The sequence below is a fragment of the Lygodium microphyllum genome, chromosome 26 (assembly GCF_053477565.2).
Source record: "Lygodium microphyllum isolate KBCC chromosome 26, Lygodium_microphyllum_v1.1.10, whole genome shotgun sequence".
NCBI lineage: Eukaryota > Viridiplantae > Streptophyta > Polypodiopsida > Schizaeales > Lygodiaceae > Lygodium > Lygodium microphyllum.
Window position 1 is genome coordinate 5799138 of NC_141160.1, and position 16348 is coordinate 5815485.

Sequence of the window (16348 nt, forward strand, 5' to 3'; positions counted from 1 at the left end):
CTTTGTTCTAATCTTCTCATTGAGAATAGAGCCCCTAACACCATCAAAGGTTAAAGCAGGATTGTTGCTCAATGAAACAACCAAAGACGCCCAGCTATTAAGCAAAGTTATCAACAAGAAAATGGCCTTCAATTTATCATTGAAGGGCTGCAAACCAGAGTTTTGTAAACTGGCACAAAATCCTTGTGAAAGCACTCAAATGCTCTGATGCGGGCTTAGATTCATCTAACTCCATGTTTACAAGCTTGCGCATGGTGAACTTGATTTACTGGAGTTGTATTTTCCTAAGTATCCATCAACTTTTTCCATATTACATAAGCTATATCAAGACGCTTAATGTCCGTAAGTACATCATTAGATACGACCATTTTAATGTATGCAAATGGCCTTCTTGTTGAGTCTAGCCCAATCCTCATCTGTCATAGCTGCAGGCTTGACTTCCAAGAGAGCATCATCACAATCTTTGAGAAACAAAATGCCTTGCATCCTGTCCTTCCACAAATCAAAATCAGTGCCATCAAATCTCTTGATTTCAAGAAGGGATTTTGTGTCATTGCTGCTTGAAGCATTTGCAGCCATTGTTCAGCAAAGTATAAAAAAAAACTGCAATTTATAACAGCAAACAATGAGCTGAATATTCAGTTGATATCAGCCCAAATTTTCAGGCAATGAGAGGAAGGTTTAATCCAAGTACATGTACAGCAGTAGGACTGATGACTTTCAGTAGTATAACTGAAATTTCAGCACATACTCAAAGCATACATCATTGGCAGGTGATTCCCACTTCAGCAGTATCACCAAAAGTACATCTGCAATAATCCCAAATCTGCAAATGATCACTAAGACTGCTGCAAAATGATTGTTCAGCAATACATCAACTCAATGGAAGCTGCCCAACATATGTATTGCATACATATGCAACCAAGTACTTCTGATACACAAAAGACACCAAGATTCTCTGCAATTTTTTCAATATTTCAGAAGTGGGGAATGAATCTCACTGCTTACAGCACCAAGATTGCATCAACAATGTTTCCAATGTACATTTCAGATATCATTTTTGCCAAATTTCAGCAAAACCCCCAAAATTTTATTGACAAATCTGAACCGATCGCATCATTACATAAATCCGAGACCATAAAAGGGGCAAAATTGGTAAAGTTTGCCAAAATTTTGCAAAAGCCCCAAAAAATTCTCAAGTCAATTGTGCATCAATGTTAACAAAATTTCATTGATATGAGAAAAGCTCCAAAATTTTGGAACCAATGTTTACAATTTTGCAATTATCTAGTCAAATGGTCCTGTTATGTATAACTAGCATTAGATATGGGAAAACCCCCAAATTTCTAGGTGTAAAAATGCATTGGTCTGAAGACCATGCTTGCACATGCAAACCAAGGCTTAGAATAAGCCACTTCACTATAAAATTGAAAAATAATTTGCTGGTTGTTGCCTGACATGTGACGTGGTTAACTGCGCTTGTCCCCGTCGTGCTTTCGTCGGGTCTGAACTGGTCGCCTACTAGTCCTCGTCGTGTCCAGTGGTCCCCGTCGTGTCTGCTGGTTGTCGCCTGGTACATCAAGTCTTGTGGACGCTAATCTCCCTAGTCTACGCTGGTGTCACTGGTCTCTATTTCTTTAGCTCGACCTATGCGACTTGTGTTGATCGCTTCTTCCTCAACTCTTTACTTCAGCTCAACCTGTCTCATGGGTCGAGTGTTGTTTGTCGGCTAGATCCTGTGTCGCAACCTGTGACACTCTTGGGAAGCGTGAATGCTGTAGCCAAGGGCTTTGATACTAGTTTGTTGCGTTGAAGTGCTTGCTAGAATGCGAGCTTGGAATGAGCAGAGAGTTGAGAGCATCGAGTAAAAGTGTACGTGTGTGTTGCACGGTACACAAAGAATAAAAACGTATTTATATGTTAGGGTACAAGTAAAGGATGTGTTCACACTCGTAAGTTTATACACACGAGAGTTTACACCCGAAGGGGCTTCACATCCAACAACAATGTCTCTTAGAGAGGACTCTTCATGGACCCCAAGAAGATCGAAACTATTCTTGAGTGGCAGACACCCACATGTGTCCATGATGTCCAATGTTTCCTTGGCTTTGCCAACTTCTACAGGATATTTATCAAGGATTACTCAAAGATAGTCACATCACTCACTAGTCTCACAGGAAACTCAAAGTTCTCATGGACCCAAAAAGTCGAGAAGGCCTTCTAGACCCTAAAGACCGCTTTCACCATTGCCCTAATCCTAGTCCACCCAGATTCTGCCAAGTCATTTTTCTTGGAGACAGATGCATCAGACTATATGCCTTAGGAGCCATCTTGTCCTAGCATGGAGATGATGGTCATATTCATCGAGTGGCATTCCACTTAAGGAAGTTCTCCTCTCCAGAGATAAACTATGAGATCCATGACAAAGAATTCCTTGCCATTGTAGATGCCTTTGATACTTGGCATCATCATCTAGAGGGCGTAGGCCATAAAGTTATCGTCTATACAAATCACAAAAATCTAGAATACTTTATGACAACCCGCATCCTCAATCGAAGACAATCCCGCTGGAGTAACTTCTTATCTAGGTTTGCTTTGTCATCACCTATCGCTTAGGTCGCCAACAATGCCAATTGGATGCTTTATCAAGAAGATCCTACTTGGCACCTAAGAAGGGAGAAGAAGCTTTTGATTAACAATGAGCAATACTACTCAAGCCAGAGCACCTCCAGCTAGCAGCTATCTCCAGTTGTCACCAAGATGACCCTACCTTGATCCAGTTAATCCATGAAGCCTTGCCGCATGATGATTTGGCCAACAATGTCAAGAGAAAAAATCAAGGAAAAGGAAATGAAGTTTGTGAGTTTTAGGAAACTAATGGATTGTTATACTATAAGGATCTACTTTACATCCCTCCAGGAAAGCCGAGACTCCAGGTACTCCAACAACGCCACGACACCTCAGCAACAGGACACTTTGGAGATAATAAGACCTTAGAGCTTATTTCAGTAAACTAATGGATTGTTATACTATAAGGATCTACTTTACACCCCTCCAAGAAAGCTGAGACTCCAGGTACTTCAACAATGCCATGACACCGGAGGCCATCACAGACGCAACTACTGCTAGACTCTTCCTCAGATACATTTTCAGATTACATGGACTCCTAGATGACATCATCAGTAATCGGGGTATATCTAGCTTTTGGAAGAGCCTTTGCAACCTCCTTGGAGTCCAAGCTAAGTTATCCACAGCCAATCATCCACAGATTGATGGTAGATCAAGTCTTGGAACAATATCTCTGTTGTATTGTCAATTACCATTAGAATGATTGGTTTGAGCTCTTGCCCTTTGCAGAGTTTGCTTATAATAATAATATCCATGTATCTACCAAGCAAACTTCTTTCTTTGCAAACTATGGCCAATATCCAAGGATGGATATACATCTCTCCAATCAAGTAAACAACCTTGCCACCCGAGATAAAGCTCAACACTTAGCAGATATACACCAAGAACTCTAGCAACAAAGACAAAAGGCTCAGAATCAGTACAAGCACTATGCAGACCAGCATTGTCTCATACATCCAACATACAAAGTCGGTGATAAAGTATAGTTACTTAGGCATGACCTCCAAACAACAAGGCCATTCACCAAGCTAGACCACCAGAGATTTGGGCCCTTTACTATTGTAGCCCAGATCAACCCGGTTGCTTACCAACTCCAACTCCCTAGCACCATGAAGATCCACCTAGTCTTCCATGTTTCCTTGCTTGAGCCATACCATAGCTCACCACTAAGGGAGGAGAGATCTAATCCCCGACCACTTGTCCGGATTGAAGATCATGAAGAATTTCAGGTTGAGCATATCTTAGACTCGAGGATCTCTTGAGATCGATTGGAATACCTGCTATTGGAAAGGATATGACATCAATGATCGCACTTGGAAACCTGCAGAATATCTCCAAAGAGCATCTCTCAAAGTTAAAGAATTTCACAAGAGGAATCCAACGAAACTTGGACCAAACAACCAAGCCGCTCCTCGTGAAACTCATCGCTAGAGGAGGGGGTGATGTCAGAAACATGCCATGATCAAGTGTACGGATTAATTCTTGCTCATGCCATATGAATCTACACCCCATGTGAATGCACCCTTAATAGGACATTCTCGAGCCAACCATGCGAACCCACCCTTGCTATGTTATGTGAAACCACCTTCCTTCCGTGGATGGGTGGTAAATCCCTGTTACAACTTAATTACAGCATCAAACAATAAATGCAAATCTGAAAGTACAAATTTATCTACTGATCTTGGATAATGGACATCCGATTGGCCCCAAAATTGGCGCCCCTTTTGGTATTTCTTTAGCTTTATTGAAGAAGAAGTTGATTTACAATGGGATTTTTCCGATTCCCTTCACAATCCAAACTCCCCTTGCTGTCCAAAGTAACCAACAGTTCTTCAGTTTGATTTGCCCCTTGATTTGGGCACTTAATTGGCCTTCACCCACTTGATAGACAATGGAAATGCCCCAAATTCAATGGCTAGCTACTCCTCCACTTGAATTTAGCTGAAATTCACCTTCAGCCCTGAAAAATCCAAGTCTTGGAGCTCCCAATTTTAGGCACACTTCTTGAGGCTACTGCTAAACCCTAATTTCTGAAATGCAGTTGCTGCCTTGCCACAATAGCATTAAATGCTATCGCCTACAACTGAGAGTGTAAGAGTGCAGTGATGCGGAAGCGTAGGACAAAGATTGAGAGAGAGTGAACACTGAGAGAAGAGAGAGAGAGAGAAAAGGAGACAAGAGTAATGCAAAAAGTCTACAGTGTAGTAAGTTGTATAAGAGTACAGAAATATACACGGGGGCAGAGGAAAAATCTGCGTGTGTCTCTGACTTGATGACCTCGATCTTCGTCAGCTCAAGCACAGTCTGTCTCAGCCAACAGATCTCAAGATCAAAATGTGAATCATGGAGTGTGCCACAAAGTGGCTATAAATAGCCAAAAAATAGGAAATACTTGCATTAAATGCAGTCAACTGTAGTAAAAATTGTCCGACTGCAAACAGTAAACTGTCAGATTGAACTGCTGACGTGGCACCTGCTGATGTGGCGCTTGCTGACGTATCCTTTGTTGTATTGTGTTGACGTGGCATTGCCGTACTCAGCTGACGTGTCCAACTGCCTGTCCAGGGGATGACTGTATCTCGAACATCCCCTCTCAGATCCTGGACAAGGCATCAGGCTAAGGGATCTGAATGCTAACGAAGTAAATCCTAGGGAAGCGCCTTCGTGAACAAATCTGCAAGATTATCCTCCGTCTTGCAGTACTCCACATTGATGGTCCCATCTAGAAGCTTCTCTCGAATGAAGTGATACTGGATCTCAATGTGCTTCATATGGGTATGGAATACAGGATTCTGCACCAAAGCAATGCAACTCTCATTGTCACACTGCAGAAGAGTAGGACGGGTTTGGGGGCAGCTAAGCTTCTCCAACAATCTCCGAAGCCACACAACCTCACATGTGGTGGAAGACATAGCCCGATACTCCGCTTTAGTAGAAGAAAGGGCAATCGTGGGCTGCTTCTTGATACTCAGATAACACCTGTACCCAAGGTAAAACAATAGCCTATAGTAGACGGTCGGTGGTCCACATCGCTAGCCCAATCTGAGTCACTCCAACTTGTAAGAACAAGACTTGAAGCCTCTATGCTTGCAAAATAAGAAATCCCTAAGTCAGAGGTCCCCCTCAGATACCGAAGAATCCTTAGGGCAGCCTGCCAATGCACTTGTTTGGGTTCACTCATGAACCCTCCCAAAAGATCCACAACAAAACAAAGATCAACATGAGTGTTGAGAAGCCAAATCAAGGAACCAATCAATTGATGGTAGCGGGAAGCATTCGTCAAGGGAGAATCTGAGTGTGAAGTGGCGTTCCAGTTCGGATCCATAGGAGTATAAATGGTCCAATAAGTCTCCATCTCAAAAGTCACCAAGAGCTCTTGAATGTATCTCTGCTGAGAGATGAAAATCCCCCTCTGAGACTAATAAATCTCGTGACCCAAGAAGAAATGAAGAAGCCCCAAATCCGTCATCTCGAACATCTGATGTAAAGCTGTCTTGGTCTCTCGGACCTTCTGTGCATGATCCCCTGTCAGAATCAAATCATCAACATACAACACAAGCAACACACGACCAACCTCGGAAGTGTGCACATAAAGCTGCGGATCAGCCTTGGAGCGCCCATATCCCAACTTTGATTGAAGAAACGAGTTTATCTTCTCGTTTCATGCACGCAGAGTCTGCTTGAGGCCATACAAGGCCTTCTTCAACCCGTAGACTTTCCCATCTGACGACCCAAAGCCAGGAGGCTGCTCAACATAGATCTCCTCCTGCAAATCACCATTGAGAAAGGCCGACTTTACATCCAACTGATAGACAGGCCATCTCCTATGGCCAGCCAAGGCAAGAACAGCTCGAATAGTCGCCATATGAGCAGTGGGGGCAAAAGTATCATGGAAATCAATGCCTGGGCGTTGAGCAAAACCTTTAGCAACAAGGTGAGCCTTGTGCTTGTTCAAAGAACCATCGCTAAGGTACTTGGTCTTGAAGACCCACTTGACGCCAATCACCTACTTGTGAGAGGGACGAGGCACAAGAGACCAAGTGCCATTCCTCTCAATAGCCTCCAACTCGGCTTTCATAGCCTTCCGCCAATGTTGAGACTGCAAAGCCTCCTTCACTGAAGTGGGCTCATGATCCTGCATAACACGGGCCATCAAACGATAGTTAGAGCAAACAAACTCCGTAGAATGTGCTTGATTCCTCCGTGACCTCCGTGTCCTGCGGTTCCCACTCTTGAAGGACCCCCTCGATCCTTGAATCTCGGAGTGTGTTACGGGTCCAATGAGGAGGAGGATGAACCTCTCCTTGTCGCTCTCCATCTGCTGAAGACTTGGATACATTCATTGGCGGAAGCTCCTCGAGGGTGACCTGTGGAAGGGAAGGCTTTGAATTAGAAAAAGAATCTCCATCAAGAGGCTCTGGCTTCAAAGGAATTGTCTCGGGAGCCCAACTCTCCCTTGGATCTCCAAGGATGGGGTGCTCCTTACTCCTCTCAGTGGCCAGAACTTCCACGAACCGTACATCTTGGCTCGTGTAAACATCCCGCTTGACGGGATCAAACAAACGATAACCTTGGGACTAGGAGCTATAGCGAACAAAAACCTGTCGTCGGGAAGCCGCCTCGAACTTGTCCTGCTTTGTCTTCGTGATGTTCATATAGATGTCACACCCAAAAATCCTGAAATAAGAGACATCAGTCTTAGTCCCAAAGTAAGCCTCAAAAGGTGTCATCCTGTCAACGGTCGAAGTGGGAGATCGATTGAGGATGTGTACTGCGGTAGCCACTGCCTTGGCCCACAGAAACTGAGGTGTCTGTCAGTGCTTCATCATGGTGCGCGCCATCTCGATCACACTTCGGTTCTTCCGCTCCAAAATGCCATTCTCTTGAGGAGTGTTGGTGTTACCAAACTCTTGGTGAATGCCCCTATCTACACAAAAACGAGCAAACTCATTAGACATAAATTCACCTCCCTTGTTTGAATGCAAGGTCTTCAGTCGCCGGCCAGATCGGTTCTCCTAAAAAAGAAGCCAATCCTTGAAGTGAGAGAAAGCCTCTGACTTCAATGTCAATAAATAGGCCCATGTCATCCTGCTGTAGTCATCTATGATCAGCATGAAGTACAACCTCCCCTTTAGAGACTCGGTCCTTATCAGGCCACAAAGATCCATAGAGCAAGCTTCATAGGTGAAGTAGACAACCTTGAAGCTTTGTTGGGAATCGCATCCTGATGTAGTTTCCCACGAATGCAGGAGACACATGGCTGATGGCTCACCACTATGTCCGGCAAACCTCGAACAAACGATCCTCGCGACGCCTTCCGAAGGTATTCATAGGCCAGGTACCCAAACCGAGCATGCCATAGCTTGGACTGTGTCTGAGAAGTAAGAATAAGAGAGGTAAGAGCTGTAGAAGACTTCCATTTGTAGATGCCATTCTCCTCGTACCCTGCAGAGAGAACCTTCCGCGATGCATGATCAAGGACTCGAATAGTATCACTGTCAAACTCCACCAAGAGGCCAAGAGCACAAATCTTATGGACTGAAAGCAAATGATACCCCAAGCCTGGCACATGTAACACCTCGGAAGTGTGGGTACCACTACGTCCATCTGGAATAAGCTGCATCTCACCCCGCGCAGCAATAGACACATAAGAGCTGTCTCCGATGAGATCTGCCCACGCGAAGGTCGCAAATGGGCAACACCAACGTAAGAAGGAGTCATGTGCCGTGAGGCACCACTGTCCACGATCCACTCTCAAGCTTGGGGAGCTGTCATCGCATCATCAGAAGTCTTCAGTGTATAGTTCTCAATGACTGCTAAGTGTAGAAAAGCAGTTGATGAGGGTGTAGCCACCGTTCTTGAATCCTTCGTGTCCTTCTTCTTGATATCCTTCTTGTCTTTGTCAGGGCAATCCTTCTTCCAATCACCGGTCTTACCACAAATATGGCAAATCGATTCCTTCTCCTTGTCCTTCTTGGATTTGTTGTTCTCCTTCTTCTTTTGGTCCTTCCTCTTCTTTTGAGAGGCTTGACCAACTAAAGCCTCTTGGAAGTATCCCGTCCCTTCAATCGTTCCTCTTGGTCCAAGACCATAGGAACCAACTCTTCCCATCGAAGAGTCGACTCCTGCCATGATGCAATAAGAGCGGAATAAAAGGTACCTAATTGTGGCAGTAGCTGGGACAGTAAAGTGATTGCCATTTCTTCGGAGGAAATAGGCTTCCTCGCATTTTGAACCTACATCTGAAGCTACCGAAGCTTGTTGATGTGTTTGCGAAGCGAAGAAGACTTATTCACGGACAAGGTTCGCATTTGCACCTCCAAAGAAACCCTCTTCATTAGGGTCATCCGGTTGTACATTTGATCGAGCTTCAGCCATATCTCTTGAGCCACCGTCAAGTGCTCGATGTGAGCTATCACGGCTGTAGTGCAAGACAAAAACATAAAAGATCGAATCCTGGCATTCAGTTTGTCCCAATGAGATTGGGCCTTGGTTAACTCCGCACAAGCATTGGAAGAGAGTTTGGACTCATCTCTTATTGATGGCCTGTGAATCTCCTCCATCACAAGCTCCCCCTGATCATAAGACTCGAGAATGGCCAACATCATCACCCACTAGATGCGGTAATTGTCACCATCAAGCTTCTGATCCGATGGAAGAGCCGGTAGGACATGCACCTTCCTGTCCATGATCTCTTGGAACTCCAAATCAGTCTTTGTAGACATGTTCACCTGCAATACCTGCACAAATGCAAAGTCAGTCGCCTTTGACTGTGTAAACGCAGCCTGTTAGGGCTGGTTCCTCCGTTGCCCGAATCTTCTTCACCCGCCAGAGGCGATGAAAAGGTAAAATCTGTAGTAGAAGGCCTAAAACACAACCTTCCACCCCTTCAAACAGCAATAACCTGCAGTAAATTTACTAGTTAGACTCCTTTCCTGCCTGCCCACTCTCGCTTTAGCCTTGATCCAATGTGCAGCCCTCCTGCTCGCTCTTGAATCCTGGAAATGCAGCCTTGTGTTGCGCTGAAATCTCCACTTCATATAGGTTTCAACCTCAGTCAGTCCATCTTCACCGTTCTGATACCATGTTAAAGTGCAACGATGCGGAAGCGTAGGACAAAGACTGAGAGAGAGTGAACACAGAGAGAAGAGAGAGAGAGAAAAGGAGACAATAATGCAGAAAATCTGCAGTGTAATAAGCTGTATAAGAGTGCAGAAATGTACATGAGGGCAGAGGAAAAATCTGCGTGTCTCCGACTTGATGACCTCGATCTCCGTCACCCCGAGCACAGTTTGCCTCAGCCAACAGGTCTCAAGATCAGAATGTGAATCATGGAGTGTGCCACAAACTGGCTATAAATAGCCAAAAAATAGGAAATACCAGCACCAAGTCGGCTACATTAAATGCAGTTGATTGCAGTAAAAACTGTCCGATTGTAAACAGTAAACTGTTTGATTGAACTGCTGACGTGGCACCTACTGATGTGGCACTTGCTGACGTGTCCTCTGTCATACTCTGTTAACGTGGCATTGCTGTACTCAACTGACGTGTCTGACTGCCTGTTCAGGGGTTGAATCTACCTCGAATAGAGACATCCAAATCAATTGTCACCTTATACTTGGGATGCAATCGCCCAGCTGTGGAGGGTTCGAATCTTCAATCGCTGCCTCAAAACTTGCTCATGGTTGGCTGCAACGGCTGAATTTCTGAAAATAGGCTAGCCATGGCTACTCACAGCTCTCCCACATTTGCTACAGTAAGAATGATCTTGTTTTTCCTCTTCTTTAGCCTTTTACGAGTTTGTATGGGCAAGTTTGCAAAGTGCTAGCCTTCCCAAATGGTTTTTCCAACATTATCCATCATTAAATATTAATTTTCAGCCTTTAACTACTGAAAATTAATCTAATAATTATTTTGGTCCCCAAAACAATAATCTAACTAGCCAATAATTAAATTGGCCAAGTATCTTCCACTCTCGAGTCTCTTTGTGCCATCTTTGACTGTTAGATTGGCGCTAGATACCATTAAACGCCACATCTCTAGTGTCACCAACTGGCACTTATGGCCAAATGAATAACCTAGGCTAACAATTGATACCAGATACCTCCAAGTACCTATGTAACATAACTTATAACAACTTTTGCCTTTGACATCCTGTGATTTTCTCGTGTTCCGAGCTCGTAAATTCTCTAACCCCAGTTACACCTCACATGTGCAACATTTACTTAATCATGTGATTAAAAATTAATCCACATGCTAAGTAAGGTTTCAAAAATGCATGTCCTCATGACATCATCATTTAACCTTCTAGAATATATGTCATGTCATTGCTTGGATTATGGATGATGTCATCATATGCTAAGTGAGGTTTCAAAAATACATGTCATGACATCATCATAGAACCTTCTAGAATATATGTCATGTCATCGGTTGGATCATGGATGATGTCATCATATGGATTAATGGAGGAGGTTAGAGGATTTGTGTTGTATTCCATCCATTTGCAATAAAAGTTAAAGAAATACTGTGAGGGGTGCCAGTTTTGGGGTCAACAGGCTGTCCAATGTCCAAGATTGTATGGTAAAGTCTACCTTTCAGTTTTGCGAATTTGTTAATTGCTGTAATTAGCGCTTAATCAAGTTATTTACCACCCTATTTGAGGAGGAAGGCTGGTTTCATGGTTCCATCGCTGGGATACCATCAATTCCCTTGACTTGGTGGGTCCGAGACACCTGATTGAAGGTTAGAAACTTTGCTCTAGTGCTGAAATTGTATTCAGCTGAGCATTATAACACGAATGTCTTTAGATAGTGAGATGGGATCAAGTAGGGATGATGCTTCTCAATCTGAAAATTCATAGTGTTGGTGAAAAAAAATGCAATGCTTGATCTTGGATAAGGCACACAAATGGACATCAAGCTGATAATGTTGGTTTAGACCAAAATGTGGGTCCTTGTAAGTCTCTTAAAGCTGATGACCAATAAGAGGAAGAGGAAATTTGATGGCTATTGTAAAGATCAGCGGAGGGCAACAGCTAAAATGTTTATGCAATTGCCAATGATCCTTTGTTTATGCTCTTTTTGAACCCTTAAAGGAGGGTAGTAAAGGCAAGAAGAGAAAATAGTCTTCAAGAGCTTTAGGACAGCAAGATGCACCAAAGGAAGAACCAATACAATAGCATGATGTTCCAAATGTGGTAGTGAGCTTAAGCAAATGATGCCAGTGTGGCAATTGATACATATGCAAGGCCAACTTGGAAGTGCCAACTAAATGCGTTTTGGATAGCAGGGCATGTATGCAATGATGGGGCAGCCATGATACTTCGGTGGTGGTACTAGTTTCAATGCTATTGTGGGCTTGGGACCGCATACGGGGATGTATGGCACAACTCCTTATGGTATGCAGCAACCAATACATAGTATACAAGGCCCAGTGTATTCGGTTATGGCTGGTAATATACATAACCCCATATACAGCAATATTGACATGATGCCAGGACACAAAATGGCAAGTTTGGCAATGCATATATGCAATCCACTATGTTTGGGACTCATGGTATTAATGCTGGTCATGAAAATGCTCCCTATAGTGTTGGTCAGGAGAGAAATGCATCTATTAATGCATGCAACGTATGGGAAAATGTATCTTGGTATGGTTGGTAGTATGTAAATTCTCATGCACAGTCACATTAAAATGGTCCAAAGTATGCAAACCAAAATGTTTCCTAATACATTTGGTGCTCCTAGTGAGTTAGGTACACATGAGGAACTAGTCAACTGGATGCAATGTTGCATATTAGTTAAGTTGGAATTGTAGCAATGTGAAAGCATAAAAAAGCATTGCAATGCTTAAGGAGAAGAAAGGCCTACAACCTAGTGGAGGATTGAGGCAAGTAAAATTAGAGATAAAGTTTCCATATGCTTCTTGGTGAAGCTTCAACATTGTTTGACTAATAGATGTAAAGTGGATGGAAGAGGATGCCTTGGTAGACCATTCTCAGTTGTTGCAACTTTATTGAGATCCCTTTCAACTAGAGCTGACTTTAGTTCGGGCTCAGTCAAGTTTAGTAGAGTAGGGGTTCAAAACATTGCATGATGCTTGAGGGGGAGGTAGCACTTCCACTCCCACCAGTTTTGGACAGCTCTCGTATGTACTTCATTCATGGTGGGATAGTTTATGTACTTCATTCATGGTGGGATGGTAGAAGTATGAACTACCAGTCATGGTGGGATAGTTTATGGACTTCATTCATACTTCTACCATCCCACCATTCTTCAGTCCATTCTTCACTCCTCTTCCTCTGTCATTAGATACCCTTCCCCTCTCTCACTAGTCCCTTCCATTGCCCCTCACCCTTCAGGACATTATGGTTCGTGGTTGCGGCTGCCTTTACCCTTCCTCTTTTGCTTCAGGCCCCCTATTACATCATCAAGCCTTGCGCGTTTGAAGCATCTTTCACTTGGTATCACCATCATCTGCTTGGCGTCAACAACCTTCTCCATCAAGCTCCACCTTCACCTGCATTTTTTAGTGTGAAGCCCTGTTGGGATAAAGGCCCGGTTTTAACCCCTCGTGTATAGTACACGCACATTGTACATGTGAATGCACTCTTTATATGCCCTAAGTATAAATACATTTTATTCTTGGTGTACCAACACATTGTTGGTACACTCTTATCGATTCGTGCTTTCACTCTGCTCACACTCTTCAGCGGTCACACTCTCTTTCACTCACTCTTGCTCGACCTTCATCTCTCTCAGCTATGCTTCTCTTCTTTCAACAAGTGGTATCAGAGCACAAGTTGTGCACGTTTCCCAATATCATACCAACTGCCAACACACAGTACTACTCGATAAGTTAGGCGTGACCTGACAGGACTAGCGACACGACTGACAACTGGCAGGCTATAGTTGTAGGAAGAAGTCGTGTGTAGAAGACCTGTGCAGGTGTCGTGTAGAAGACCAGCCAGCAGCCAGCAGTAGGTTGGCAATTCTGTGCAAAATCGAGCCAGAAATTTGGGGGTTTTACCATAATTGACTCTGCTTATGCCTGTCAGTGATTTCTGAGTTAGAAATTGTAGACATTGCGAGTGGTGACCTCAATTAATTTGGGGATTTTGCCACATTAGTCAGAATTTTGCTCTTTTGAGTAAAATTTCTTGACATTGGGTCCTAGAAATTTGGGGCTTTTCATATATAGGCAAAGTTTTGCTCAGTTGGGTCAGATTGGCTGACATTCATGCAATTTTGGACTCGAAAATTTGGGGATTTGTGTAGAATCTGGTAAATTTCTGCATTTTTCCCCGTGTGGTGGTTGATTCATGTACCAATAGCAAAGATTTACTTCTGGTTGAGAAGAACAACAGTGTATTTTGCTGGTTCAGCTTGGGCTTCTGTAGTTTAGTGCATTTACTCTTGTGTTTGTGATAAAATGGCTGCAACCTCGTCCAGTTCAAACGTCAAGAGTTTGATGGAAACCAAACGGTTTGATGGTCATGGCTTTGATCTTTGGAAAGGCAGTATGCAGGGAATTTTGTTCCTAAAGGATTGTGAGGATGCTTTGCAGGAAGATAAACCCGCACTAATGTCTGATGCAGATTGGGCCAGAGTGAATAAAAGGCTATGGCTTACATAAAGATGGGTGTCACTAATGACATTCTGACAGGCATTAAGGGTTTAGAAACAGGTTAGGCAATATGGGAGAAGCTGAAAACTACTTATGAGATCACCACACCTGTTAATTAGGTGCATTTAATGCGCAAGTTGGTGAATATGCGACTGGATGAGTCAAAGCTTGTAGTTGAGCACTTGAGTGCATTTACAGGGATTTTAAATCAGCTCAAAGATGCGAATTTGGACTTTGATGATAAGTTGAGGGCGATCTTTTTGATCATGACACTACTTGACTCTTGGGAGACCTTGCTGGTTTCACTTAGCAATAACCCCAATCTCTCATATGATGGGGTGAGGGGTTCTATCTTAAATGAAGAAATTAGACGCATGTCTAGTGGAGAAGGCAGTTCCTTAACTTAGAATGTAAGAGGCAGGGCTGAAAAGAAAAATGCAAATACAGGACACAAGAACAGGGCAAAAAAAAGGAAAAGAGTGACATTACTTGCTATCACTGTTGTCGGAAGGGCCACAAGAAACGTGATTGCAGGTATTATAAGAAGGAACAAGAGAGAGAAGAATGCAAGAGATAAAAAGAAGGAAGGAAAGACAAATGCATCGAAGACAACCAAAGGCAAAGAAAAGGCCGCCAATGTGGCCTCTAGTGTGGTCATAGAGGAGCTTTCAAATATAGAGGCTGATGTATTATGTGCAGTTGATTGTGATGCCCTTGTATGTCACATGCAAGATACGCAGATTACCAAGGCTGATGTGACTAATGCACTCTTGTCAGTTGATGATGGTGTCACTCAGACTTGGATTGTAGACTCTGGTGCCTCTTTCCATGTAACTCCTTGCTTGGAGTGTTTTGCTATGTTCAATGCAGGCAGTTATGGAAAGGTGTATCTTGGAAATAACTATGCCTTCAGCATTGATGGGATTGGCATAGTACACTTGTCTTTAGACAATGGTCAAGAGCTTGTGCTGAAAGATGTCGAATATGTGCCTAGCATTAAAAAGAGTTTACTGTCTGTTGGTCACCCACTAGTCCAAGTACACACCCATCATCTGTGCCCCCCCCCCAAAACTGAACACGCTCAAGTGACTAGGACAAAATAAGGCCTATATTTATGCTATTATTTATAATGGGTAGAGAGAGATTTTTTATTTAGAAATACTATGGGATATGCTAAATTTCCAGAAATCAGAATGCTTTGAAAACTGTAATGGTTGAAGAGGCTTGTTTTTCTTTAATTGCAAAACTGCTAATACTCAAGTTTCTTGTTTACCTACCTTGTATGCAGTGGTTTTCTGCCTACAGTAATGGTGTTCTTGTCTAGAATCCCAGTCATTGGTTGGTTCTTCCAGCAGCCTTTCTTTCTCTCTGTAAGGGACTTTATCCTCCTTACACAAGCTTAGCTGAACATTGTTTTAAGAGGATTAATCTGGTCCTTGCCCGCTTTTTGTTAATGAAAATGCCTTGACACTTGCCACATGTGGTTTTGGCAGTTCTTTGATCGTTTTCGGCAGCGCAGAGTGCCAGTATAGTAAGCAATGGTATCAACTAGCTGTTGATACTTTGTAATATTACATCATTGAGTGTCTCCATGTTTAGGCATTGTATATTAAAGCAGGGAGGTATACCAAATCATCTTTAGCATTTAGCTCCCTTTCAGAAAAACTGGAACAATGATGTGGCTACAGCTGGAATGATGGATCTTTGTACAGAGCTTTAGCATGATCGCTTCAAAATCAAGGACCATGATTATAGACTATCCAAAGATATGTTTTGATGGCAAGAATTATAAAGTCAATAGCACATGCTTGGATTTGTGCTTCTCAAAGCCTTGGTTCCAGCTGTAACCATGAATTTGGAAAATAATTGAACATGCTCAGTTGATTGCCCTTAAGTTACAATGTTACTTACAAGAGCAATGGATTGGTCACCAACACTAGTGCTATTAGATTCCACATTTAAAGGTGAAGTTGATTGTGAGTTGTAAAATTAAAGATTTAGTCAAGTGAATGAGGTGACATCGACAAGGGCAGCACTCTCTACTTTGTGGGAAAGCAAGTGAACTGTGGGGAGCAGTCCTAAGCTGGGAAGATGA

At 43.1% G+C, this 16348-nt stretch overlaps 1 protein-coding gene across 1 annotated transcript in view; it reads left to right on the top strand.

Moving 5' to 3' along the window:
* Positions 1 to 16147, top strand: part of LOC148012964 (vesicle transport protein GOT1-like) — a 28006-nt gene extending 11859 nt beyond the window's left edge. Inside the window, exons 5-6 of the mRNA XM_087668176.1 lie at positions 15542 to 15623; positions 15747 to 16147. Of these exons, the coding sequence (XP_087524302.1) occupies positions 15542 to 15623; positions 15747 to 15785 (121 nt within the window). The 3' untranslated portion in view covers positions 15786 to 16147. The remainder of the gene's footprint in view (positions 1 to 15541; positions 15624 to 15746) is intronic.
* The last annotated feature ends 201 nt before the right edge of the window (positions 16148 to 16348 follow it).